Genomic DNA, 26,432 nt, shown 5'->3' on the forward strand with positions numbered 1-26,432 from the left:
AAAATTTGTATGCTTTTTGAGGAATTAACAGATATACAGTAAAGTATACAAGAAAACGTATTTCCATAGCAGAAGTGTATACCCACTCTGTGCATCTCACGAAGTGGGCAAAATGGATGAAGATACATCAGTATGGACTTTTCTTCTGATGATTAGTATGCCAAGAACATTTTTTTTTTACAGTGAAAACATGTATAGAAAGTAACCATTTCATGGTAATGAAATTTATTTACTATTATGACATGTGATTCCTTTAGCATCTTATTCCTTATAAGTATATAACTTCTTTAAGTGGCTCTGCGAAGCTCTCAATTCAGAGTTTCAGACAGATGGGAACCGTGTTCAGCTTCAACAGCAAAAAGAAGTTCAAGAAATGTTCTTCCAGAAGTGCACTACTGAAATCACTGACCTGTTGAGATGTTTGCTTTGCTGAGAACACAACATGCGGTGCAACATCCATTCATCTCTTCAACTTTCCGGAAACCCAAAATGCTGCTGTCCACCTTCACAGACACTTTCCTCTAAAGGTATCAGTACTCAGCCTCCCTCACTCCAGTTTAGAGGCAGATAAGCTTCTGATGGTGACACTGCTATTAGACTTCTACACCTGAACAGGCAGAATCCAACCAGGTCTAAGGTGATGAAAAATATCTGAGATTCCTTTCCTTCCTATTTTATCCAACAAGATATGCGGTCTCACACCCAGGACTCCTTTAGATAGCCCTCAATGCTACATGTTAAATTGGAAAGATTCCTTGAGCCAGGTATAGTGCTGGGACAGAGCTACTATTCCCTTATCTATCTGTATTCTGAAAATAGACAATATACAAACATCACTCTGACCCTTTATACAGGACTCTATCCGTATCTGCAACATCAGCTAAACCATCTGCTTCTGAATATGTAGAAGACACCTTAACACCAACACAATCCCTGATATTAGAAATCCTAGCACAGTATTATCTCCACAAAAGGGGAAAATAATGTGAATTCATGGGATGCTGATATCCAAAGACATAGGGGATGCGGACACATCACTCCATCTGGTAACTACACAGGATCCACTGTGATGTCTACACTGCATACAAGCAGTTACAGGAACTGCTAGGGGAAATAACCATTAGCTTACAGCTTCAGAAAGGAACTTGCAGAGTTTCACAGGAGAGTCTTGCCCTTTCGCTGCATACAGCCAAGTGTATAAGGTTGTCACTGAGTAGTGTCCCTCTCATCCCCGAAAATGCAGTGGTAGACAACGGAGTGTTTCTCATTCATTCAGGGAATTGTCCATATATTCAGCAGCTTCATTAACACTTCCCAATGAGATATGGTGCTCAAGGAAGATTACAAGTACCACAAGTTATCAGAGCAAAATCACTTAAGGAGGGCAAAGAACATACCCTCATACCCTGGAAGAGGAGAAGAAGCCGCAACAAACTGTTACACTTTCTCCATCTCTCTCCTTTCTGTCCCTTTTCTCTCCTCTTTTCTCCATACTCTTGTGCAAAGATAAGCTGGAAAATGCACTGTGGCAGCTGTAACTGCTCACCAAATACTCATCAGTAGCATTATTTAGTGGGAAAGTAATTTTCTAGCCACCACCCTTCTCCTCCCACCCTCAGAATGGTTATCCAGTATATATTATACTCCAGTGGCTGCTGCATTGGTCGAACACCTACCATTATATGCAGCCATCCCAATTTATTTCTGGTTCAGGAAGGAGGATCACCTCTTAAACAGCCATTCAGAGAAATGAAGTCATGCTAGTATTCTTAAAGAGACTGTCTCCAGCTTCTGTCATATCATCCTGTTTTTTCTACCATCTTCTTTCCCAGTACTATCATCTCCCTTTATTTAAGGCTTCTATTCCAGGACTTAGGAGACTCAGGAGAAGAAATTGAGGCAACCTAGGATGTAAGAAATTACACACTTTATATCTACTAAGCCTGTGGTACCAAAAGGCATTCAAGGGAATGCCCACTTCTCTCATCTCTTTCCAACAACAGATAGTTGTTTTGAAAAGGGCTCTGAGCGCTCATCATCGCAGGGGGAAAACTTCTACCCCAAGTCACCCTGTGCTACCAAAATCCTAGTATTTACTTTTTCATTAACACACACTTGTAGTATAAATGTATTTAGATTAGTACTTAACTAGAGGCCATTTGGCTTTCTATTCTGTCCTTATTCACCTTTACTCCTTTTTCAGGAGTTTTAGAGGATTGGAAGTCTGTTACATTATTTTAATTCTCTTTTTTTTCATCATTTACCTTGTTTCCATGAACTTTAAGGTTGCTGAAACAAATTAAGTCCCTTATTGATTGTGCCTCAAATTTCACTGAGGCAATGCTGCCACAAAGGAAAAGTGTACTCTTTTCAAACTCAAAAAGCAAGACAGTTCAGACAGAAAGTTAACATGGTGACCTCAAATTTGTGCAAGACACAATGTCAGACAAACTTTCATTAAGTCTATCTGCAGGATTGAGAGTTTTAACAGTCTGTAGTTCAATTCAATGTAAATCTGATGGTTTTCAGGATGGGTAAGTGTGGATCTGGGAGTGCAGATTCAATTCAGATGCCGATATGCATGATATGCATAAAAGTCATTGGTTAGGCTGAGATGCTTTGACCAGGCAGGCATCTAATTAGTCTCTTTAGGGTAAAAGTCCTAAAGTATGGATAAAAATCAAGATGAATTGCCACTCCTTTGTTAAGAAATACTGAAGCAGTAAAACTTTCAAGAGCCTCTTTGAAGCTCTTGAAGTTTGAACTTTTATATGACTTAATGGTGACAGCTTTTATAAGACAAGAAATTCTTGATGCTATGTTATTTCTTCTATTACAGCATAACAGATCACAGAACTGTTCTAGGGTTTCCAAATACAAACAAGTGGCTACTTATGGGATCAGATGGATGTCAGGGATGCATATACTCACATCCATTCACAGTCTCTATTTCCATTGGCCCACGTAGTCTGCTACCAACAAAGGTTTTGCATTCAATCCTACAAAATTTTGGCAAGTACATATTACCGCGTTATCCACAACACTTAAGGTTTTGATGTATTACTGTTGCGTAATAAAACTACGATTATTATTTTTATATTACTTCTATCTCCTCAAAAACCTCAACACAAAACCAAATACTTTTGCAACCCCTCCTGCACGCTCGCTCTTGCTGATTTGATAGCTCTTTTGAAATTTATCAAGCATTTAAATGTTTTTACGATGATCCATCCTTTTCTATCCTCTAATAATTACATACTCAGATGTGTTGAAGTCATATTAAATAGTTGTTTATTTTATCTGACCTTGCAAAACCATCCATTTCTGACCATACCAACACAGGAGTAGCTAGTGAGGTAATTTCACTTCTGTGTATGTCACTAATAAAATACAGATTTATGTCTCTTTTTTAATAGAAAAATTAGAGAAGGGATAGAAGAGAGCCACAAAAATCATCTGAGAATATGAAAAAATCATGAGAACCATAAAAAGCTGAATCTGTTTAGCTTTTTTTTTTAAAAAAAAAAAAAAAAAAAAAAAAAAAAAAGAAAGATTGAGAAGTAACTTGATTACAGGGTAAAAGCACCTTCCTGGGGAGAAAATAGTGAGTACTAGAGAGCTCTTTAATCCATCAGAGAAAAGCATAACAAGAATCAATGACTGGAAGCTGAAGGCAAACAAATGCAAATGGAAATAAGGTAGAAAATTTTTAGCAGCAGGCATGATTACTACTTGTATTATCCTAGTACCTGGAACCCAAGTCATGGATGAAGGCTCTCTCACACTAGGTGCTGGTAAAAACACCAATAAAAACCCAACCCTAAACCGAAAAAAAAAAAAATCCAAACCAAAAACCAGGAAAGGTTACAAACCACGCATATGATGAAGTAACATACTAAATCAATGATAATATTATCTGATATGACAGGCAGCAGTTTCAGGCCATGGTTTCACGATACAAAGTGTTGAGTGGAAATACTGGCTTAAGGTGATTCCATCTATCAGGTGGTGATCTATTAAGGTGATCAATCTATCAAAACTGATTCTTCCTGCTCCCATAATTTCTCTACAGCTATGAAACTTTGAAAACTGATCTTTATTTAAAAAAACAAAACAAAACGTGTTAAAAGCAGGGTTTTCATTTTTTCTTTACAACAAAATGCCAGTGGGACCGATGTACTTCTGCAAGCATTTTAATTTTTATGAATTTCAGTGAATGGCATGACCAAAATTTTCCTAACTACTCATATATCTCAGTATTGTTTCCAGCGTCGTTTACAGGACATCTGAATTTACTGCATTATTTGTGGGAAAAGACTGCGTAACCCAGAGAAAAATAAGCAAAAGCAAAGCATGAGGTTGCTTCGTTTTCCTCATAGCAAATCACTCGCCTGGTCACCAAATCTCAAGCGCCATCCATGGATAAACTGAAACTTACCCCACGGTCTGGCAAGATTTCTCTGAAAAAAATAAACCAACCCTATCATCCTAATCAAGTCTAACACAAAAGATAAAGAGATGGGCTTGTGATTCCCAACACCACTGCTCTGGCACTGGAGTCTACACACCATCCTTGGTAACTTACAAACACAACAGGCCACTACAGTTTAATGGGGAAGAAGATTAAAGGGGCAAGTGGACAGCAGTATTTTCTATTAGAAAAGCTTTTGCTACCTATTTTTGAGACCAAGGATCATACTGATCGCTTCTGAAATTCATCTGGGAGAAAACTGGGAGACTTGAGGAGCGTCTCCTCTTATTTTCTGACAGAAAAACATAGATAGGAAAAAAATCCACCTTTGATTTCCATTTCTTTACACTATTACCAGACTACAGCAACACAGTGCATACCCCCAACATCTACTGCATTGAGAAACTCTGGAGGAGCTAACTTCTTGGGCTGGGAATGCTGAAAAGAAAACAAAAGCTAGAGTAAACTCTCCTCAAATAGTCTCTGAGACTCAAGGCAAACAGGGTATACCCATGGCATTTACTACCCAGCCTTCTTCCTTCCCTTCCTCTCTGGAGGTGGCCAGCCTCCTCCTACCGGCTGATGTTCTGCATCTCACTGAGCTGAATATTCATGGTTACAAACAGATATAAAAGCACTCATTTCTTCTTGTCCCTTGTTAAAAATGCTTCAAGCTATAGTTATAATAACTACATTAAAAGAATGCTATTTCATTGCAAAGTTTAAATACTTAATAACCTTAATACTTGGTCTGATCCACTCTGCTAAACTTTTCCACAGGACCATGGCCGCCCTGTGTGTGCAGGACACACGCTGCGCAGGAAATGAATCAGGGTTGTGTATCGAATTAGATTATTTATAGGTTGGTATATGTGTTTGCTCTAGAAGTTCTGCAGAGAACAAGACAGACAACTACAGGAAGAGAGCAATGGGCATGTGGTTAAGGCAGTTGAACGCCACACAGGAACACTCAGTTCTGCCTCTGCCTTTGCCATCGGCTTCTGTGAATGAGGAGCGAGTCAGACCGAGCACCTTGGCAGAGGGCCACCAACCTTGTCTTCCTCACTTTCTGGGAGTCCAAACCGAAACACCTTGGGCCTTTTACATAGAAATGCAAAGCAGCTGATTATAATGGAAGCTTTGGCTTTTGAGGGAGAAATGGAGATGGAGGCACAAGGTTAAAAGGCAATTAATAACATCGACTTTACTTCTGACTGCACAAGTGGCTTGGTTTTCTCCTTGGTCAAACAGGACAGCAGTGCTTTTCTGTCGTTCTGGGAATATGCAAAAATTCAACAAATACTGTGAAGCTCTTAAATATCATTGAAATAAGCCTACATAGAAAAAAAAAAGAAGGTATTTCTGATTCTCTATATACAGCAAGTTTTAATCCGTTAATTATCCTATATTGCTACATACTCGCTTTAAAAAAAAATCTATACAATATAAATACTAACATGCATAGAGATGGAGCATATCCATTTTTCCCCTTAAACTCTATTTTAATGTGATTTCATAAAGTCCTTTTCAGCTTCTATGAGGGCTATTTAACTTTAGTACTCAGTGAAACTGCAACATAGTCATATGGAATAGGAGAGGGAACAGCACTCAGTGTAAACAAAAGATATTCTCCGGTTCACAAAAATAAAAATATCCTCACTCTCAGCTGTATAGTATGTCATGTAACCACAGCCACAGAAATAGAAAAGCAACAGGAGAGCTAGTAAAAGTTAATGCCTTTTCCTACTTATTTTATTGGTCTGCATCACAGCGTATCATTATATTGAAGGCTTTCAGTAATAGTAGGCTACTAAGAGAACAGCACATTGAAAAATAAAATAGATTTACTTTGTGTCCAACAAATAAAAAACAAATCTACCAAGATCTTTAAAAAATGACCTGAATAGAGTTCCAACAGTTATTCTCTATTGAAAATCTGAGTTGAGAGACATACCACGACAACTGAAAACACAGGTGATTATCTCCTCTGTTTTAGGTAGGAAGCCATTGAATGTTAAAATATAACACAATAATCACGGCGATCCTGAGTTTTTGGCACATGACAAACAGACATATTTTAACAGTGTCAGACAACATCCCAAGCACACAGTGTCTGAATGCTACTAAAGTAAACATGCATGAGACTCAAAGACAACATCGTTTTGTAGGATGATTTTCATGAATTAGAAGCAAATAGACAGGGGAATAAGACAGAAATTTAGGTTCAGGCCTACAGTCTGATCTTCAGGGTAGCAACCTGCAGTCATCCAGAGTCCCATTTACTCAGTCAGGCCCCATGGCTACCGAGCTCCATTTCATATAAATCCAGTTGGCAGGATTAGGGCCTAAAACATGTAAAAAGAAAAAGGATGAAGTCAGGTACCATAGTGCACAAGTCTACCGAGACACCAACTAGTCTCACAAAAATAATCTGACTGTCTAGACCATTACAAGATTTACATTTTTACCACAAAAAGCTGCAGCTACAAAAAAAGCTACAGTGATATCTTACATTGAGAGATTTATACAGCATTAATTGATCACAGCATATTCCCCTTCAGGCGAACATGAGTACCTGCAGTGCATTTGCTCACCTCCTGCGTGCTGCTGCTTTTTCATATTTATATATAATTTTTTTATTATTACTTTAAATAAAAGAGAGTGGTCTAAAATCAATATAGGTTATAATCTTTATCTTCATCGACTCTTCATTTCTAGACATGTAGATTTTTAACCTCTTAGTAACATGGTGGCAAAAACTAAAATGAGATTTTTCTTACCATATTTTAAAACACTGTAAAGCTGACAAAAAGTAATATTATTTCCATAAAAATGTTCACTGTTATGCCTATCTGAAGGTTGTGAGAAGTTCTAGTTTGGCAGTGTGTGAGATGAAGTCACTTTATATGCTGTTTCTCCTACCATACCAATAAAAGCCCACGGTAGCATACACCTAGTATCATACACAATTGCCAATGAGAAAATAGACTGTCTCAAAAATATTCCTACTTTGTGAGAAGGTTTGCTTACTGAAATACAGGCTTTAATACAACAGGAATGTGCAACAGCAGCAGTGAAGACACTACAAGGCTATCAGGTTTATGGTGCAACAAGCACACAGAGCCATGGGCTACACCGTGGAGTATCATGTCATCTGAACTTCAGCAGCAGCACTTATCAGCCACCCCAGGAAGGGGTCCGTGCCGTCTGCTGCACTTTGCGCCTTCACCAGTACTACGTCTTTGAGACAGCAAGACCAAAGACAGGCTGTCCAGGAGTACGATACTATTCTTCCCTTTACTGTAGTAGAGTTATACCTTCATACGTCAGCATGTAAACAGACAAATCAATATAAACACACTTTCTGTCAAAAAAAAAAAAAGTTCAGGAGAATCAGCCATCTCTGATTACTTTTACTTCTCCTACTTGATGACTTCAGATGCAGCAAGATCCTTTACATGAAATAAATTAATAAGTTTAAAAATTCTTCCAAGATAAATGAGGATATGAACATCTGAAACTCATTGAAAGAGATGTTGATTTGTCTATAGCACTGATGGAGAGGCAAGGAATCAAACTGTTGTTATTTCTAGGTGGAAAAAAAAAATACTATATACAAGGTTTGCTATTCACTATGCCCACAGACATTAAGACATGGTTTTTGCCAAGATGTGACACTGACTTTACTTAGCCAACTTGTATATCAGGAAACTCATAGACAGGCAAGACAGATGTGATTTCCAAAACTGGTGCGAGAAGGTAATGGTTTCATCTTCTTAGTGTTGGTGTTAGCTCAGGATAGATATCAAAATCTTTATTTCCGTTTTAATGTTGAATTCCCACTTGCATACCACACGCATGTCAGAAACTGGTAATTGATAAAGAACCTGTAGCACCACGTTTAGAATACAGTGTCATATTTTGGTTATTTCATCTCAAGATAAGACAGACTAAAGCCCGGCTGTGGCTGAGTAAGCACCCTGGGGTGGGGGCAGAAAGTCCACCCCAGCAGGGCTCTGCCTCGCTGGGTGCTGGTGGAGGTCCTAGTGGGGACCAGAGGGACGCCTGACCTCCCGCCTCATCTCTCCCCACTACCCGTGAGCATCCAGCTGCTGAGATCCCACACATACACTGCACTTTTCGCCTGCAGATGTCTGGCATGCCATGAAGTGCACTTGCTCACAAATTTACACATTTTTAGCAAGCAAAAGGTCATTTACTGCCTTACCTGCCCATCACTGCTCTTTCTCTGAATAACCTGAAACTACTGAAGAGCTATTAAAATCAAATTCCTTTCCAAAGAGTTATATTTCTGAGTAAAGGCAATTTTAAAATTTCTCTTCCCTGAGCATACTATATACTTTAGTATTTTAATCTGGACATCTAACTACTAGAGACACCTAACTACTTAAGACAATCTTTCTTCTTCCTCTTACAAAAATGCATTAACAGTTATATTTCCACACCTGCCGGAAGTGTATCTATTATAAAAATAACAAGAAAGAAAATAAAAAGCTGTTTGTTTTTCTTTCTTTGGGTTACACCTCCCTGATACCAAAGTTGCCTCATCTCTGATTTAAGTGAGAAAAGCATAGAAACAATTCTAAATTCACACTCATTTCCTACCATGCCCATACAACTCTGCCAGTGGAAAATAAGCCAAGAGCAGATGTTATTTCCTCTGCCCTTTCTCTGGTCCCCTCTTCTCAACCTGTAAGTTCTGGGACATGCTGAAGCAGGAAGGCAAGGATGACTGCGGCTGGTACGGGACCTGGCTATAAAAGCCCCAAGCAAACTGAAAGCTTCTTCCTGCTGAGTACAACTCTTACATCATCAGGCAGGACCAGAGTAAGGAACTGAATCAATTAATTATATTACGGAATTACTACGGAATATAGTTATTAGAAGACTCGACTTAATAATTTAATTATAAAGAAATTATGGTACTCGGTGTTCACTATTACCATAAGCCAAATAAAAAGATGAGTGCCTTCCCAGCAAATGCAAAACATCTTTTTATGACAGCCACCCCCCTGTGACATTACAAATCAAACCAAACAATTAACATCCAGTCCTTGGTGGCAGGTGGGGAAATATTCTAAACAATATCACATGGGAAGCAATTGCAGGAGTGAAAAACTCGAAATGATAAACAATATTATTACATTTGAGGACAGATCTTTAAGATCTTTCATATGAATGACTTAAGTGCTGGTGTCACATACAGAGCTGCACAGCTACACCATCATCCTGTCTATCACTCAGACACGTAACTCTAGCATCACCTTAGATACCAAATTTACTCCAAAACCTAAGATTCGTATTGATAATCTGCAGACGCTTTCAGTGCAACATTTCCAAGATGGTATTTTTAATTCCCCCAATCAGCTGAAGCATTCAATCCAGTTAACACCATCATCACGTTTTGATTCAGCAACATTTTTCTCCCTGCTTTTGAGAAATGCAGCCTAACCTCACTCACACTCATCCAGTAAACCACTGCAGAGACCTGTTTGCTAGTCGATCCCTTGGAGAACACCTCACTGTCTCTACAGCTCTTCCTGACTCCTTCTCTAATATCTATTACTTGTCTTCACTTTCAAGGCCCTTCCTCGCTTATCACCACTGCACCTATTGTTCCTTAATCACCGTCAGGAAGCCAGCTGTTGTTTGCTTGCATTTGAAGCTAGGCCAATTTTCATGAAACAAAGTTGAAAAGACGTATAGCTCATACTATCCAATTTGTTTATTATTGTGTGTTCGGCTAAAACACTTTCAAAAACCCTCACTTCTTACTGAAAAAAAATACTTTGGAGATACTTCTTTTATCTCTTCCCTTCATATCTCCCACCTGTCATTCAGTGCCAGGAGTCTAGCTTCCAGCTTCTCTCACATCCACATTTTATTTTCAAACTAAGCTCTTATGTCTTTTCCCACTTTACAACTTACACTTTAGGGAAGCTCCCTTAAATATTTGAAAACATACTTCATTGCTCTTCTTCTCTTTTCTCTGAAATTCAGCTTACTAAGATGCCCTACAGCCCCTATGAGCACAACGTGTGATAAGAAGGTATGTACACACCATCCAGTTTTAAGTATCGAAGGTAGGCAAGTGTGAGATGTAGGAGATGGATCCTCCTATACAGTAAATGGAGAGAAGCTACCATTGAGAGCAATTTTAATGAAGGAACTCCTAAAGTATTCCAAACTGTCCTCTGAAGGAGTCTGGTTAACCTCTGGAAATGGCCTAGGGAGATCAGTCTTTAGATTTAGGTACATGAATTGGATGCCTGAAGTACCACTGTTCCCCCTCAACTCCCAGTATTTCCTTTCTCATCTATTTTCTCTTTTCAACTCTATTATATTTACATTGCAAACATTCAGAATTGCAGTTAATCTTTTCAGCCTGTGTTTGTGCAGTGCCTAGCATTCAATGCCCAAATAACATTATTTTAAAATAATGCAAAAACAGTCTTACAATGCTATACAGTATTTTATTAAACAGTACCTGATCACATAATTATCATAGAATTATGCACACATGGCAGGTAGAAAATGCACAGCTATGTATCAACTTTGTTATTTTCTAAATTCCTTGATGCCATAATAAAGAGCTGGAATGTTTTCATGGCTGGCACCGATTGGTTTTCTCCCCAGTCTGAATGATGGGCAAATCCTCAAGACAATTCACCACAGTGAAAGAGAAGGGAGAATAAGAGTGATGGGAAGGTGTATGTGGATCCAGGATGCATACAGAATTTTTGGCAGAGGAAGCAGGCTGGGAGAAACAAACCATGGAAACTCTTGTCATGTGCATGACAGATACCATAAGCTATTTTCTGAAACAATCAATGAGAAAATGGTAAAATGTAGGACTGGTAAGGTAAAAGTAAGAAGTATAAGGAGCTCTTTCATATATGCAAAGAGTTCATGCCCCACAAAGCATGCATCTCCCTGTTAAACTTATTGGACTTTAAATATACCCTATTAAAAAGGAGATTTGAGTAACATGAAGAAGGTCCCTATAGCCCAAAATAAGGAAGCAAAACCCCTAGAGGTCTATCTTAGATGCTAAGAAAAATCTCTGAGTCTCTAAAAACATGCTTATTGCTGGGAAAAAGATAATAAAACATTATGAAGAAACAATGAGCTTCAAGTTATTTGACTCAAATAGAAGTCTCACACAAATTTGGAAAGCTAATCCTAGTACAAACAATAAGCAAAAGTCATACTAGGCACCGTGTGCAAAAGAAAAGAACAGAACAACTACTAGTGCTGATGATCTAGTTCTTACTCTGGATCTATTCACCCAGATAACAGAAACGAAGTTCTTTCAAAGCCCAAAGTAAGAGAATTCCTCCTGAAGCAAACAAACAAAAAAACCTAAGACACAGACAGTCATGATGAGAATAAACAAGGCAAAATATTAGATTAAATGATCAGTTATAATAAATTTCATTAGTGGCAAAGAGGTAACTGCAAAGTGTCTCAAAAGAATGGATTTGCTCCTGTGTTATGGTATAGTTGTTAATCATCCAGAAATTGGGGTGAGTTCCATGGCATAAAATCTACAGTTACTTAGGATACTTGGAATCATGGAAAACTGTTAATCTAACCAAAATGATTAAGTGGGACCCAAAAATACAGATCAAGTTTAACTGATGATAGACAACAAACACATACTAAAATAAACACAAGAGGAAAGTCTGTGTTTTATGAGGTTTCAAATTAAAGGTGCAACTGTAGGGAACTTAGTGTACTAAAACACAGTATGTTAGGCAAGGGGAAGGCAACAGTTACCTACAAAACATCCAGAGAAGTTGATGCTACCCACTGACATTTATTCTCCCAAAGATTTAATTCACTCACACTCTTATGCTCACGTACTCACAAGCACCAAGACTGATCTGCCCAGGAGAACTTAGGTGCAAAAGAGAGGACAAGGGCCACCAGCTATTAAGTCCTCATCCCATTTCAGGAGTTGTTCTTAATTAGCAATAAAAACTGGGGGTTTTGAGCAGATCCTTTAGGATATCCTTCAGGAATCATCAGCTGTGACAAGATAGTCCTTTGCCTCAGGATCTTGCTTACCACACCTTCCATAAATCTTAGGCCATATTGCTGCCCATTGTCTTGTTTTTCCTCCTTTGGAATATAAGTCTGAAGTGTACATCTGCAGTCTCTTCTCCTGCTCAGCCAACAGGAAAAAGAACAGTGTTTGTGATATACTACAACCTTGTTGCCATCCTCCTGCTGTTAGGATGCAAGGTCTTCTGCTGGCAAGTCATCTGTGCTGTGGCACACGGATACTGCTGGGAATGGTGTCCTGGAAACGGTGTCTTTCGTTATCAGTACAGGCCATTTCTTTAACTCTTTGTTTCACTCTTTCTCCTTATGCTTACACACACATTTCCATCCATCCTGCATTCGTAACAATTTTAATACTTCTATTACAACATTCTGCATAATGTTATGTTAGTTAAACTGATCCGATGCAGATCACTGCAGAAAGGATACGTTCCATATTTCTATCTCCTCCTTCCTTTGCCATGTGCTCACTCTATTTTCCTTGCAGCAACAGCAGCAGCCATCACTGGTAAGCTGCTCAGGGGGCAAACTAAGAGAAAAATCAAGGCTTTACTGGTAAGACTAGGATTTCTTTCTTAACGGTGCAGTTCCATGAGCTGGATCAGTGGGGCAGATCAACGCCAGCATCAGGTGCAAGGGAGGTGGCAGGACTGCCTCTGTTTAATGGGAGTTGTTCATTAGATTGGTTATGCCGTATTGTGAAAGAACACCAGATGCCTTGGCCTCAGGAAGGAACTAGGGCACCACTTCAGCAGTTTAGTGAAAATCTCTGCTCAATATGCCACTACACTCAAAACAAAAATAATAAAACAGGCTGCTTAAACAATGTTAGAGAATTAGATGAAAACCAGTGTAACAGGATTACGAATATCAATGCTGTGACCTTAGCAGAAAAAAACGCACATGACACACAGGTCACCCGTTCTCCAAAAAGATAATAAAGAACTGGAAAGAGTTCAAATGTGAACAGTGATAAACATTGAAAACATCATACAAAGAGAAACTGGCAAGCTTAAATCAAGAGTGCTACAAGTGGACATAAAAAAATAATAAATGCTCTGATCAGATATTTCTATGCTTGCTATCTTATAACAGAAGAAAAAAATACTGAGAAACATCCAAAGTGTGGAAAATTGAAACCTGATCAGAAGAAATGTTTTTCACATCATATGTAATTTATTCATATTGATTATCAAGGAAATTCAGTTATTAATGTAAATACAATGCCCCTATCAACACTAAGATAAATCAAACCAGTTACTACATAAAGAAATTAGGAAGAAACTTAATTGGAGTTAATATCAGCTGAAGCATCAGGATGTATTTACTAGTAAAACAAGTAACTGTATTATGGTTTAAGCCAATATGATAACTCCTATGTAAAAATATCAATTAAAAAAAGGAATAGCAACTCGATTTCACTATTGAACTTGTATTCACAATCTCACACTAACTTTTCCTACAGTTTGCATTAACTGCCATTAATAGCTCAATAACAACAGTATTGTCATAGTTAGAAGATTTTGAAACAACTAAAATTTGGACACTTTAAGCTCTTATGTAAGAAATAAAGGCAAATACATGAAAAATTAAAATCGGCATGATTATAAACTCATTTTCTCCATCACTGCAGGTTCCACCTAAATGTATTTTTCCTGATTTCCAAACACAGCCAGCTTCTTAGAACTTTGTCTATTTTTCAAAGAGCTGAAATGGAACATATTTCCCCTTACTATTTTTTTGTTTTTAAGGATTCTCATCACAGATCTTGCTAACAAGCACCCAAAAAGTGACTACTTAGTGATCACCCACAAACGAAGGAGCTAGAAACAGCTTAAGCACTAATTCCTTAGTATGCCACCACTATACTGTTTGGTTTTCTTGATTAGATCATCCCATTTTAATTTGAAACGCATGTTTTCACAGCACGTACTAGAAAACACATTACCCCATTGTATTAATCATTACAAAGACATATAGAAAATTATAATTCTTTCTCAAAGAGCAAAGAGTCTTCATTTTATTAAGATGGGCAAGGGAAAAAATGAAAGGGAGCATAAGGATGGGGCTTCATGTATTTTGTTTGAATTTTTCCATGGTGTCTGTGAAGGTAAAGAGAATATAATATTATCTGGGGGCAGTGGTGGGGGGGCAGGAAGGAAAAGCTGCCAGCACTGCCAACACAAAGATGGGACTTCATGGTTTAGTAAGTGTCTGTGTCAGGTAAACAGGGCCTGAAGCAACATGCAGTACAATAGAGGGTATGAATGAAGACTCAAAACGTCAATAATACAGACAGCACAAAGAACGAGAAAGATCACCTGGGAACTCTTTCCTGGATAGAGAGAATGCAGCTGGTACCAGAACAAGAGAAACTGGGAAATTTAAATAGCTAGATAAACTTTGTGCAGTGACACTTGAATGTAGGCAAGGGTACTAGTTCTGTTAGAGAAGGGAATTTCAGTTGATGCACAGCTGTGGTTCCGAGAAGACCTTATTGCCAGACAGCTGTTCTGTCATTGCAGGCATAAAGGCAAGCCAACAGGTTGCAGAAAGGTACTATACAATTTCTGACCCCAAAAGGCAACATACCTTCCACCTATGTTCTGAAAGCAGCAGACCATGCACCACCAGGAAATCAGAACATAAAATTTTTTCCCCTTGTTTAACTTGCTTTGTTTTGCAGACAACACAGCCTGTGAATTTGTGAGTAAAAGAATTGTTGCTTGACAGATTCACCTTTTAGTTGTATAGCTTTTGCCTGTGAACGTTTTAGTAACACACCCCACTGACAAATATTGATCACTTTCTAAAATACAAGGGACATTTTGCTTTTCTAAAGCTATTTTATTATATGCTTGAAAATACGTACTGAATATACATAACTTGAAATACACTTCACTGTACATTTACCTGCAAAGTTGCCCCACACACGTTTTTCCCTTTTAAGTAGAGGGTGGGCAATTGCAATAAACTAAACTTACAGGGGAGAAATTGTAAACTAACTTCATTCAGATGTGAAGGATTTTCTTGTTAAAGACATTTCTTTCCTCGTTCCAATAGTATGAAAGCTATTTTTTTGTTAATAAAAGTTTTTGGACTGAAACAGACATTTCTGAATTTCTTGTTGATGATTAATGCACAGTTTAAGAGAGCCATTACTTTGTGACAGGCACTATAGAAGCCAAGTGTCAGATAATATATCAGCTTCTGCTCCACTTTAATTCTAATTTAATGATCACAACTCTCTTAACATCTTGTTTTAAATATCAAACTGCAAAGAGTTCAGCAGGATACACAGTAGCTACCGTAAGAGTAGAGCACCTGTCTTGTAGTGTGTTGTGCCAGAGGACGTTTAGACTGGGTATTAGGAAAAATTTCTTCATTGAAGGGGTTATCAAGCATTGGAGCAGGCTGCCCAGGGAAGTGGTTGAGGCACCATCCCTGGAGGTATTCAAAACATGAGCAGGTGTGATGCTTAGAGATATGGTTTACTGATGGTTTTTGACAAGAGTTAGGTTGATGGTTGGACTAGATGATCTGAAAGGTCCCTTCCAACCTCAGCAATTCTATGATTCCATGTAGGCGTTAAGTGGAAGATACCTTAATATTAGCCAAAGCATATTTTTGAACACAAACATTTGCCACAATCCACTGTATATCCATTAAAGGCAGATCTAAGTTTACGCTATACATGCACAAAAGAAAACCGACATAAACAAAGCAATAAAATTACTTCAACTCACATGGTAAACTTTCCATTGTACTTATCATTCGGTCTGTATGCTATGCAAATTATTCTCCTGAAATGAGCAAAATATTTCTTGCTATTTTAAATGCTTTCATCTATAATTATTTATGTATCTTTTCCCAGGGTAGACAAAAGCTCCAGGCAGGAGTGTGTCTCCATTCTAACATATGGCGCTGAAACACGTATGAAGGCATGTTCCCAGCACCAAACAACTCACAGCACGCTCCTATCTGCCTTGGAAAAATGTACTACTTAACTATGATATTACTAGAAATCTTACGGCAATACAAGGACATCCCCAACACAAGCCTATTTGTGGAAAGCGCAGCCCAAATACACAGTAAAAGACATCTCTAGCCAGCCGGACCGGACTGCGCCACGGAGAAGGCCGGGCTAGCTGCAGGCAGCACCACGGAGCCAGCCGCCCGCGCGGCCCGGAGGCGAGGATCCCGCGGGGCAGAGGGCTTGTGGCGGCCACCAAGGTCGCAGCGGCCCCGGCGCTACCGAGGGCGCGGGCGGCCATGAGCGCGCGCAGCGCGGCGGGCAGCCAATGGGGAGCGCTGGCGCCGCCCGCCCCGCGGGACAAGGTCCAGCTGCGGCCCCGGCCGGCTGCCGGCGGCTGCGGCCGCCCCGGGGACGGGTGGGGAGCCGAGAGGAGCGGCGGAGCCGCCCGGGTCCTAGTGTCCGCCGGAGCCGGGCGGGGGCCTCTCGCCTCCCGCCCCGCCGCTGCCTCCGCTGGCGGGAGTCAGTCGGGCGCTGCCCTGGTCATCCGCACGGAGACCGTCTTCGGATGGCGCTGACAGATGGCCCAAGACAAGGCTTGGCTCGAGTGTTGAAGGACCGGAGAAGAAGCTAAGGCCACCTCAACGTGCGCTGGGCGATGGGCAGAGCTGTGCGCAACGCCCAGTGAAACCACCACCCCGGGAGAAACGGACAGGATTCGACAGGAAAAGGGAAAGGTCAGTACCTTCAGCACCTGGCATCACACCTGGCTGAAACCCCGATTAGATCCTCGGAACTCAGATCTTCGTCACGCAGAACAGGAAAGGAAAAACCGCCTGAAAACAGGTGGGAAAGTGAGAACAGAACTAAACCCATACATGCTGTCATGTATCACTAGTATGATTCCAGGATCTCTCCTGGCAAACGAAGGAAGGATCTTGACAAGCCAAAAACTCAGAAACAGAGAAAAGTGCAGGAAGAACAGCCTGGGTGAGGCGACTTTTACACCTGTAGATGTGGAATTTACCAGCATGCCCGGTTCCCGTCCTTCTGGTACTACTTAACATATATTAAAAGCGAACGCAGCCGAACAGGAAGGCAGAGGTACACCCCTCTGCATCTACACCCCATGCTCTCAAACACATCAGCCAGTGTGGCACTTTCTGACGTATTTTCATTTTGCTGCCTCCTTCCTCTCCTTGCCTATACTTCCACACCACTTGAAGATCAAACAGTAGTATTCTCTGATATTTTTATACCTTTTTATACTCTTTTAGTGAGACATCCTTAAGTGACCTGAGTTGACTTAGTCCGGGGTGCTATAATTAGAAACAGAATTAAAACCGCTACTTTTATTGCCTGCCAGCGTTTCCTATGAGAATTTGGGATCAATTTTGTTAATGGTTGCACATAGTTTTCATTAATGTGTCTACAGTCCTGTAGCCCAAACCAGACAAGGAACGGACAGACAAGCTCCACATCGGTGGAAATAGTTAGGTGAGTATTGACAGCCTCCTCCTGAAAAGCAAGAGGGACATAGAAAAACTAGCACACAGCGTAAAGACATGAGTAGTATTAAGTGAAAAATTTATGGGAAGACCACTCTTTAATATAAGTGTAATATAAACGTATCTGTTCACTTTGGCATAAGCTCCTCCACTACATAGCATGCGTGGTAGAACAAGACTGTTATTTAAAAGCCAAAGTAACTGACTCATGATATGTTCTACCTATTCTATCTAATCTGTCTTACTGCTATCAAAACCACAGGTCTGTCATCTGGAGAACAAAAATTCTGGAGCTATATACGTATTTTCAATATACAAATCAATGCAGGCTTAGGGTTAATACCACTATATAGCACATGAAAAAAACCCAAACATCCTAAAGATTCAAAACGGTATCTGAAAAATTTTACTTCGCATACTGTTCAAAACCATTCCTCTCACCTTGCTGCTGTGAGTGCGCATCTGTCTCCATATTACAGATACTAAAGAAATGTAGGACTGGAACCCTGAGGCAGTTTTAGACCTGCTTCTTGCAGTGTTCCAGTATGAAGCTTCTGTAATGCAAGTGATAATTTGTGTGACGCTGTCAATAGGTAAACCTGTTTTCTCTTTCACATTTTTATTAAACAAGGAAAAATTAAATTTGTAAGAAAGCCAAAATTCAAGGAGAGCTAAGATAACCTAAGCTAAGATCACAACTGGTTCACTCTAATTAGTGTTTTCACAATATGGAGAGTATTAGATCTGTGCTACCAACTTCCCAAATAAAAGCATTTCTGAATCTGTCTAAATCATAAAAAAAAAAAATAGATGCACAGGTGGCAATGCAAAGCAGATACTTTTATAGTCTCTCATCAAATAGTCCAGAAATGAATACACTGAAACTGTGCCACTTTATAAAAAAAAAAATAAATAAATCACTGTTTCTTAGTTCCAACTTATGCTCACATGATAGATATAGCCTACAAACTCAGCAAGTCAACAGTGTGAAAAAGAGCAATCAGACATGGTAAAACACAGCTTTTTGAAAGAAAGTACATTGAAGAAGTAATTTATAGCATACATGTCCAAGGTGTACAAAACTTCGAAAGGATTCAAACGGGTATGAGCATCTTCCACATTTTTGTATGTAATGGCATCAAGTTTCACTGTGGGCTGCAATATTGAGGGCATGCCTTTAGGCTGGCATGTTCATTTAACATATGAGTCATTCAGTGTGGAAACAACATAACAGAAACATCCACAAACTAATGAATTGTGAAAGAACTATAACATATTCCCCCTCAGGCTTCCACCTACTAAAGTGTCACAAGTAAAGTTAATATCACAAAAATGGTTTAGCAAAAGAGGAATTAAACACTAAATGACAGTCAACTCTTTTACAAGTCAATCACTTGTTTTAACTGTTTTTATTTGAAACAATACCAGACAGTACAGTCACCTCAGAAAAGATCAACAGAGAGACACTCCAGCCTTGATTTTTATAACTATTGCAACTACAGATAAGATACCTCTACAACATGGAAATTGCAAACAAGGTTTTTCTTGGTTGATATCATCCTTCAGAATTTGAGAGGGTTTAAAACTAAGAACTCACTCTTCCTTCCCCACCCCGCCAAAAGCTGGTTTAAAATATAAACAGATCAAATAAATAACCAAACACTTGCCATGCAATGGACCAGAGTGAAAAATTAGCCTGGCAAAAAAAAAAAAAAAAAAAGAAAAAAAAAAAGTTGCGATCAGCCTAACTTCCTCATCCGAAGTTACTACGATAGCCTATGGAGCAGTTTAGAAAACTACTTATAAATATATCTAAGCAGATATCTAAGCATATATTCATATATCTAGCATGCGTACTTGTCCAGTGCAGATAGAGGAAGCTAGTATGGCCTTACATTATAGTTGCTGATTTGTGTTTTGTATTTTGTCACTGGAATGAGTGCATTGCACTTTAAGGGCCAGATTTTATCTCCCACCCACCTAGAAAGTAAAAATGAAAAGCTGAGTGTTGCGGAACAGGATATTAAATAGAAGTCACTATTAGTCACTTCCATATGAATATAATTTCAAATGAGGAGACTGCTTGCATTAATCTTTTCAGAAACTGCCTTAAAGCAGTTATATCAGGTGTTTGTAGTCTGGCTACAGACCTCTCAGGAGTTCATCTACCAGGCATTCTCCATACTTCCTCTCCCATATCTTAGTGAGGATAGTCTGTTTTAATTAACGCTGCCTTAAGTACCTGTTAAGTTATGCTGCATGTCTATACCGTGCAACTGAATACGGTACAACTAGATTCTGTCAGCCAAGCTAGTACTCCTCATCGCCCAGGACATGCTACAGTTTTGCTGTTCTCATCAGATGCCCACAAGAGGTATCTGTATTAGCACAGCGATGCATCTGAGCTCCTTATCCTTGCCTCTCAATGGGGCTAAGGCCTCTAACAGGCATGCAGTGGGCCAAACACTGTTACCACTCTCAGACATTAACCACCATCCCTCTGACCAACACTGAACACCCAATTAATGCCTAATCTGCTTGTGAATCAGCTCCTGAGCCACCACAGCTTTCAGCATAGCATGAGAAAATTAAGAGTTCTTGAGGTCTGTCAAAACCCTAATTTCACGGGAAGTGGCATGCTGCTGGAACAGCTACCTAGTTCATCAGAAGAACGCTGAGTCTCTGTGCTGCTCTTTACTACATAGTGTATGTATACCCAGGACCTCAAAATACCTTTAAGAAGCAGCTTTCAGAACTGCCAGCTGTTATCAGAACAGGTCCCACTGCAATACCAACCACCAGTGGGATTGAAAGAGTAGGAAGAAAAAACAAAGGCACAGATTCTTTGTGAATTTTGAGATATCGGTATATACATGGAGAAGAACATAATTTGTTTTAGTAAAAACAAGAATTTTTGCTTAAGGAATTGTTGCCCTAAGCTATTTCAAAGACTAAATTAAAAGGAACCACTTCTACTATAGTGTAGTTAGAAGAAAACTTCCACTGGTGTTTCTACTTGCATTTTCTAATTGTGCACACTATTTAAATAGCGTGAAACTTGCAACAAAGTGGTACCAGTATAGTAACTTAGCATGCTGCCATTATACTTATTTTTTTTTAACCTATACAAGGATTAAAAGTTTCCAGCTAAGATTAATTTGTCAATAATTACATAAGTGTGTCATATCTCTTGCAAAGTTGAATGCAATGTCTGTTAGAACAGTTAACATGTGTAGTGGTGAAATATGCCACCAGAGGTTAGTTATAACATACTCTTGGGTACACTCTGACTGCAAAAAAAATTTTTAAATGACAGTTCAAACATGTTCCATTCTAAATATTCAGAGAAACAGGCTCACAAATAGTAAGCCAGAAACTAACTACTCTAAAATAACTTGCTTTTCTAAAAAGATATTTTAACTGGGTTTACATACAAGAAGTCACTGCTAAGTAAACTAAAGTTGTTGTACACTGTTTCAGAATTTAAAATACTGCATGATATAGATCAATCTTCCTACTTTTCACATTTTAGAAGAAATTTTCATTAAACAATCAGACAAATTGTCAGAGGTACACAAACACATTTTACTGAGAACTATCACATAGTTTTTAATAAATTACATGCAAATTCTTACCAGAATGCCACTGCTTTTGAAGATGCCATATCCATTGTTATCCTTAAGATATCCATTATTAGTACCTTGCTTGCTTTGCACTCAAGCTTCGGAATGGATTTCTGACAAGAAACCCGCACCTACCAAAATGGTTTCTAGAAAGCAAATTTAAAAGCTGTAAAACATGGAAAACAAAGCAACAATTTGCAAACCACTGCAAGTGCAATGCTAACATAGTCAATATAAAATTCATTCTGAAATGTTCGTCATATGATTCTATATTATGCTGGACTGTAATATAACCACAGTTATAACATTATACTTTTAAATCACTAGTTCACCTAGTGATTTAAATCACTAGAAAATCACCAGAAAAACTGCAGGAGAAAAGTTCCTCTCACGGAGAAAAGTTCCTCTCACCCTGTTAAATCTCATATACCTCATCTCGTTAAGGGTAGTCATTTGCCTAGAAATGATTTGTTATAAAAATGCAGGATAAAGGAATATTATTCGTAATCATATTTAAGGTCTTCTAAGGACTAATGAAAACTGAAGTTCCATTATGCTGGACAGCGCATGAACACAGCCCAGTAAAAGGTCCCCGACTATATAAAAGACAACAGTCTAAACAGATAAGACAGCATGGGGGAAAAGTTCACAAACAGCATGGCTGTAGTAAATGTAACAGTAGTTCTATTTTTGGGGTGGCTTTTGCTTGCAAAGAAAATGGAAGAAGATAGAGAGTAATGAGGGCAGACTAGGGTAAAAAAAAAAAAAACCATACGAAGTAAGCAGGATTGAAGCAGAAGTAAAGAGGTAGAACAGAAGGAAAGAGAGTGGAACAGTCAATGAGCACAGGACAGAGAACAGCGAATTAAAGCTAGTTTGTGTTCTCTGAATGGTCAAAGGTCCCTGGGCTTTTGGCTCTTTCTGCTCCTGCTAGTTACTCTCTGACTAGGTCCTTCCTTTACTGCTCCCAGGCTTAGAACAGAAGGGTTATACTGATTTTCAGTCTTTTCCTCATCACAACTCCCTCCTCACCTTTTAACATGGGATCAAGATCTCTCCCTCACCTGTAGCTTTAAAATGGGAGTCGTCTGAATCTGCTCCACATTATCTTTATAGAATGAGCACATGCAGATCATCCTTATTTGCGAGTGAGTCAAGTTCTGCTATTCTGACTTCAGCTTTCTTAATTCTTTCTTAGGTAACACATACTGGACAAAATTCATTTGCACAGCAGAAAAGCAAGGCAAGACACTGATCTACAAAACAGCAATTGAAAGTTTGGTCAGAGTACGTAAAACATTGTGTTCCATAATGAAGAACAGAGTTAAGCTAAGATTCAGGGGGGACAGCTTTGGTGCACGCAGCTTGTACTTGTTCTAGTATTAACTGAATAGATTAGGCTTATGTCAGAGAGGAAGATGCATTTTTATTGTCAAAACACTCGTTGTTTATATCGTCTAAGATAGATGGTGATAAGTCCGTGTAAAGGGCAAGTTTGCCCACAGAGGCAAATTGAACCTATGAAACTGAAGTGGTGTAACTTTTTATGGGGCTCTATGGATAAGGGCAAATAAACTAGAATGAAGTCACTTTCTTCTGGTATAAGGTCTCCAATACAAATAGTTTATACACGCATAGCAACTGCAATGTAATTAAAAACAATTTCTGGAACTGGGCCAGCCCTCCTAGGTTGTTTCCTTCTATGCGTAAATAAGCTACCAATATATACAGTTTTATACTGATACAGCTCTATTCACACTATGGGGAAAGACGGCTGATACTTTAATTATGCCAGTACAGATAAAATAGCAACACGTCTGATAGAGAACTTAGTGTCTGAGATATAGTCCATTTAACTATTGTAAGATAGCGGCAATATTCCTAGAACAGGCAAGGCTTTAGAGTACTAATTCTTAACTTAAAAAATAATCCCTCCTGTGTAATTCCCAGAACATCACCAGCCTTTGAAATGTTAATGGAATTACTAGAGACAAACCAGACTTTGAATTTCTGCCAGATTCTGTCAGGAGTTCAGCTGACAAGTTTTCTGCGTGACACTCAGGTGTCACTATTTTTTTCATAATACTTTTTCTTTTAAAAATAACTTTATTCAGCAACAATGCTGTGATAATTTTGAGTGTTGGTAAAAACACTGGTGGAAACAAAGTGTGTGTTTTGGCTTGAAAAATACACATAAAAGCAATTACTCCTCCTCAGCCAGACTACAGCTTTGGAAATTACCTCTGACTTGCCAATGACAGTAACAGGCAAGTAGTTATCCAACAAAATCCCTTTAGTTCAGCTGCACCATAGTACTTCCACCACTATCTATCCTTTATTTGGTTGTTTGAAGCAGCATCTGCAAATTGAGGCTGCAGTGTTAAAAAAAACCCAGCCTTTTTGCTTCTAAAGGAACAAACTTCAGTTACTTCCCCAAATATTCCTTAGAGGAGAAGAGAGCTAAAAGAAAAGAAGTTTTAACTAGTATGTTCCCCTTCAGACACTATGAATGGTATCTCCCAGACAACCGAGTTGAGACATCAGAATCACCTGATAAAACAAGAATGCATTTTCCCCCTTACTTATGACTTGTTTTACAATAGCTTTCAAAACAGACTCAAGATAAATGCACATATGTGGGACAGAAATTCAGTAATTAATTTAAGCTTCAGTTACAATGTGCAAGTCTAGAAAATGTACCAATTATGTTTCCATAAACTAGGAAAGCTATATGAAACACGAAGGCATGCTTCGGTCTCCCTATCTCCCTCTCCCCCGAAATTAAGACCCCTAGTCCCAGAGATCTTTGGATAAAGTAAAATATCTACAGTAGTAACTTGCTTATTAATGGTGAACTGTATGTGTTTCATTAAGAATAAAAACTGTATCAACCGTAACCTAGCTAGCACATAGAAAGTACTGATAGGTATATCAGTTATATTAAAAAAAAGTAAAATATTTATTTTTATAACTTAAACTTGTTCTGATCTTAGGGATTGATCTGTATTGCAAGCTGAAGTACTTAAATTTGGGTTGTTTGTTTGCTAGTTGGTCAGCCTCAGGAAGAACAAAAAAATTGAAAATAAAAATCAACCATACAATCCTTGTAATAGTACCATCCTGTCATAAATAAATGAGAAGCACATACTTACACAGAAAATCTTGTTAAGCAAACACGGCACCTCTGTGTAGAAAGATTATCTCATTATAAATAGTTAACAGAGCACTTTAAGGACTTGCCAGTAAATGTAGTCTATAGTACATAGGAATTGTAATTTCTATTTATCAAAAAAATGCTATGAAATTCTTTAACAAAGTAACTTCATCTAAAATATTTCTAACTTACAGATAGCACCTTGAAGGATGCAATACCATAAGGTATTACTTTTAAATCAACTTCCCTGCTCATTTTGACACATGCAGAATTTTTTAACAATGGACTAATTTTTCCAATAGACTCAGGAGGAAAAATGAGGAAAATATTTTTATTTTTTTTTCCTGTAGATTCCAAAGCTTTTTTTCCCCAAAACCCTCAGCCAAGATTCTCTTTCCAGTCCTCAGAGGTCTTCCTTTCTTTATTACTAAAGTGAGATTAATCTTGCAGATTATATATATACACACACACATATTTATTTTTATAAATATATATATATATATTTTCTGCTAAATAAAACATTGCTAGGAAATTCACTCCACATAGAACTTGCCTTTGGCCCCAGGTTGTGCCCCTAGAGGTGTATGATTCTATTCATTACCCTTTGTTCTGTGAAGGAAAGTCAGATAAACAAGGTTGGAAGTTGGGAACATATATGACTGATGTCTCCAGGATTCAATGGTCCAGTAGGAAGTTAGTCCACAGCAAGTTGCAATGAAAGACACTGGCCCTGAAAACGGAGGAGAGAAAAAGCAGTAGCAGAAATAGGTTAGGCTCTAAAATAAACGCCCTTACTTGGTGTTTAGAAGCAGAAGGCTGTGCCAAGACGGCCACTGCTTATATGCTTAGCAATCATGATCATATTCATCAAAGAGCTAGAGAGTAAATCAATTCCAGAAGCAGTCCTGAAAACAACTGGTAGAACTTAGCAAAAAGATACGTCTCCAACCACAGTCTTTAACTAAACCAAAGCAGAGGGCGTTCATCCATCTACAAACTGAAATACTTTGCCCCTTAATTTAAGAGTGTCTTCAACTGAACCACTTGTCCCATTGAAGTACCTGAAGTTCCAAAGCCAGGTCTCTAAATGACTGCTGTATTCACACTGCCACATACAATGAAATTGAAGTCACTGACTATCCCTCTCTGATGTGCTGATTGGAGTCCTCATTTGATATCAAGTACAGTATTTGTATCCTGTAAGATGGGATTCCATAACTTGGACTGTAACCCCAGAAAATGTATCCTTTTCCTGACCCAAAAAATACTCCTCTGTAGTTCTTTCCTTCTGCTGTGCAGCAGCCTCTACTATCTTTGGAAGAGATGTGTTACTTCAGACTAACTGTTCTGGCCATTGGGTATTGTTAAACCAAGCAACCAGAAAGCTGTACTACCTCACATTCCACAGTAGGATAATGAAGTTAATCTTCAAGGCACTACACAGCCTTCAACACCTCTTCTTGGCGAGCATGTCAGGATCCCATAGCCAGATTGCAGATTAGGCAGAAGAGTCTCCTCCTTCAAAAACATAACCAACCTGCTCAATATGAGAATATTGAAATGGTGGGATCCAAGAGGAAAGTATTTAAGCTGGATGTTGATGATCAGGACAATA

The 26,432-nt window shown here is 38.8% G+C and overlaps 1 protein-coding gene and 1 long non-coding RNA gene across 11 annotated transcripts in view; one reads left to right on the plus strand and one right to left on the minus strand.

Annotated features, from left to right (window-relative positions):
• Window positions 1-26,432, minus strand: part of LOC134514417 (uncharacterized) — a 46,936-nt gene that overhangs the window by 4,400 nt on the left and 16,104 nt on the right. For 5 of the 10 annotated variants that reach the window (XR_010070733.1, XR_010070734.1, XR_010070728.1 and 2 more), the window contains 5 exons: window positions 25,419-25,547; window positions 22,728-22,919; window positions 21,676-21,809; window positions 17,278-17,368; window positions 3,524-6,816 (listed from right to left, as the gene is read on the minus strand). Coding sequence is in view for 1 of the 10 variants with exons in the window: in XM_063332245.1 (XP_063188315.1) it covers window positions 22,827-22,919; window positions 24,816-24,847; window positions 25,419-25,547 (254 nt within the window). In the remaining 9 variants the exon portion in view is untranslated. Of the gene's footprint in view, window positions 1-3,523; window positions 6,817-17,232; window positions 17,369-21,675; window positions 21,830-22,727; window positions 22,920-24,815; window positions 24,848-25,418; window positions 25,548-26,211; window positions 26,336-26,432 lie in introns of those variants that run through there. The other 5 variants (XR_010070731.1, XR_010070730.1, XM_063332245.1 and 2 more) reach the window with 5 other exon arrangements.
• Window positions 17,162-22,997, plus strand: LOC134514443 (uncharacterized). The gene is made up of 3 exons (XR_010070737.1): window positions 17,162-17,269; window positions 17,968-18,029; window positions 22,862-22,997. It is a non-coding gene; the product is annotated as an uncharacterized LOC134514443 (long non-coding RNA).

This window comes from Chroicocephalus ridibundus, chromosome 1, assembly GCF_963924245.1.
Source record: "Chroicocephalus ridibundus chromosome 1, bChrRid1.1, whole genome shotgun sequence".
Classification (NCBI taxonomy): Eukaryota; Metazoa; Chordata; class Aves; order Charadriiformes; family Laridae; genus Chroicocephalus; species Chroicocephalus ridibundus.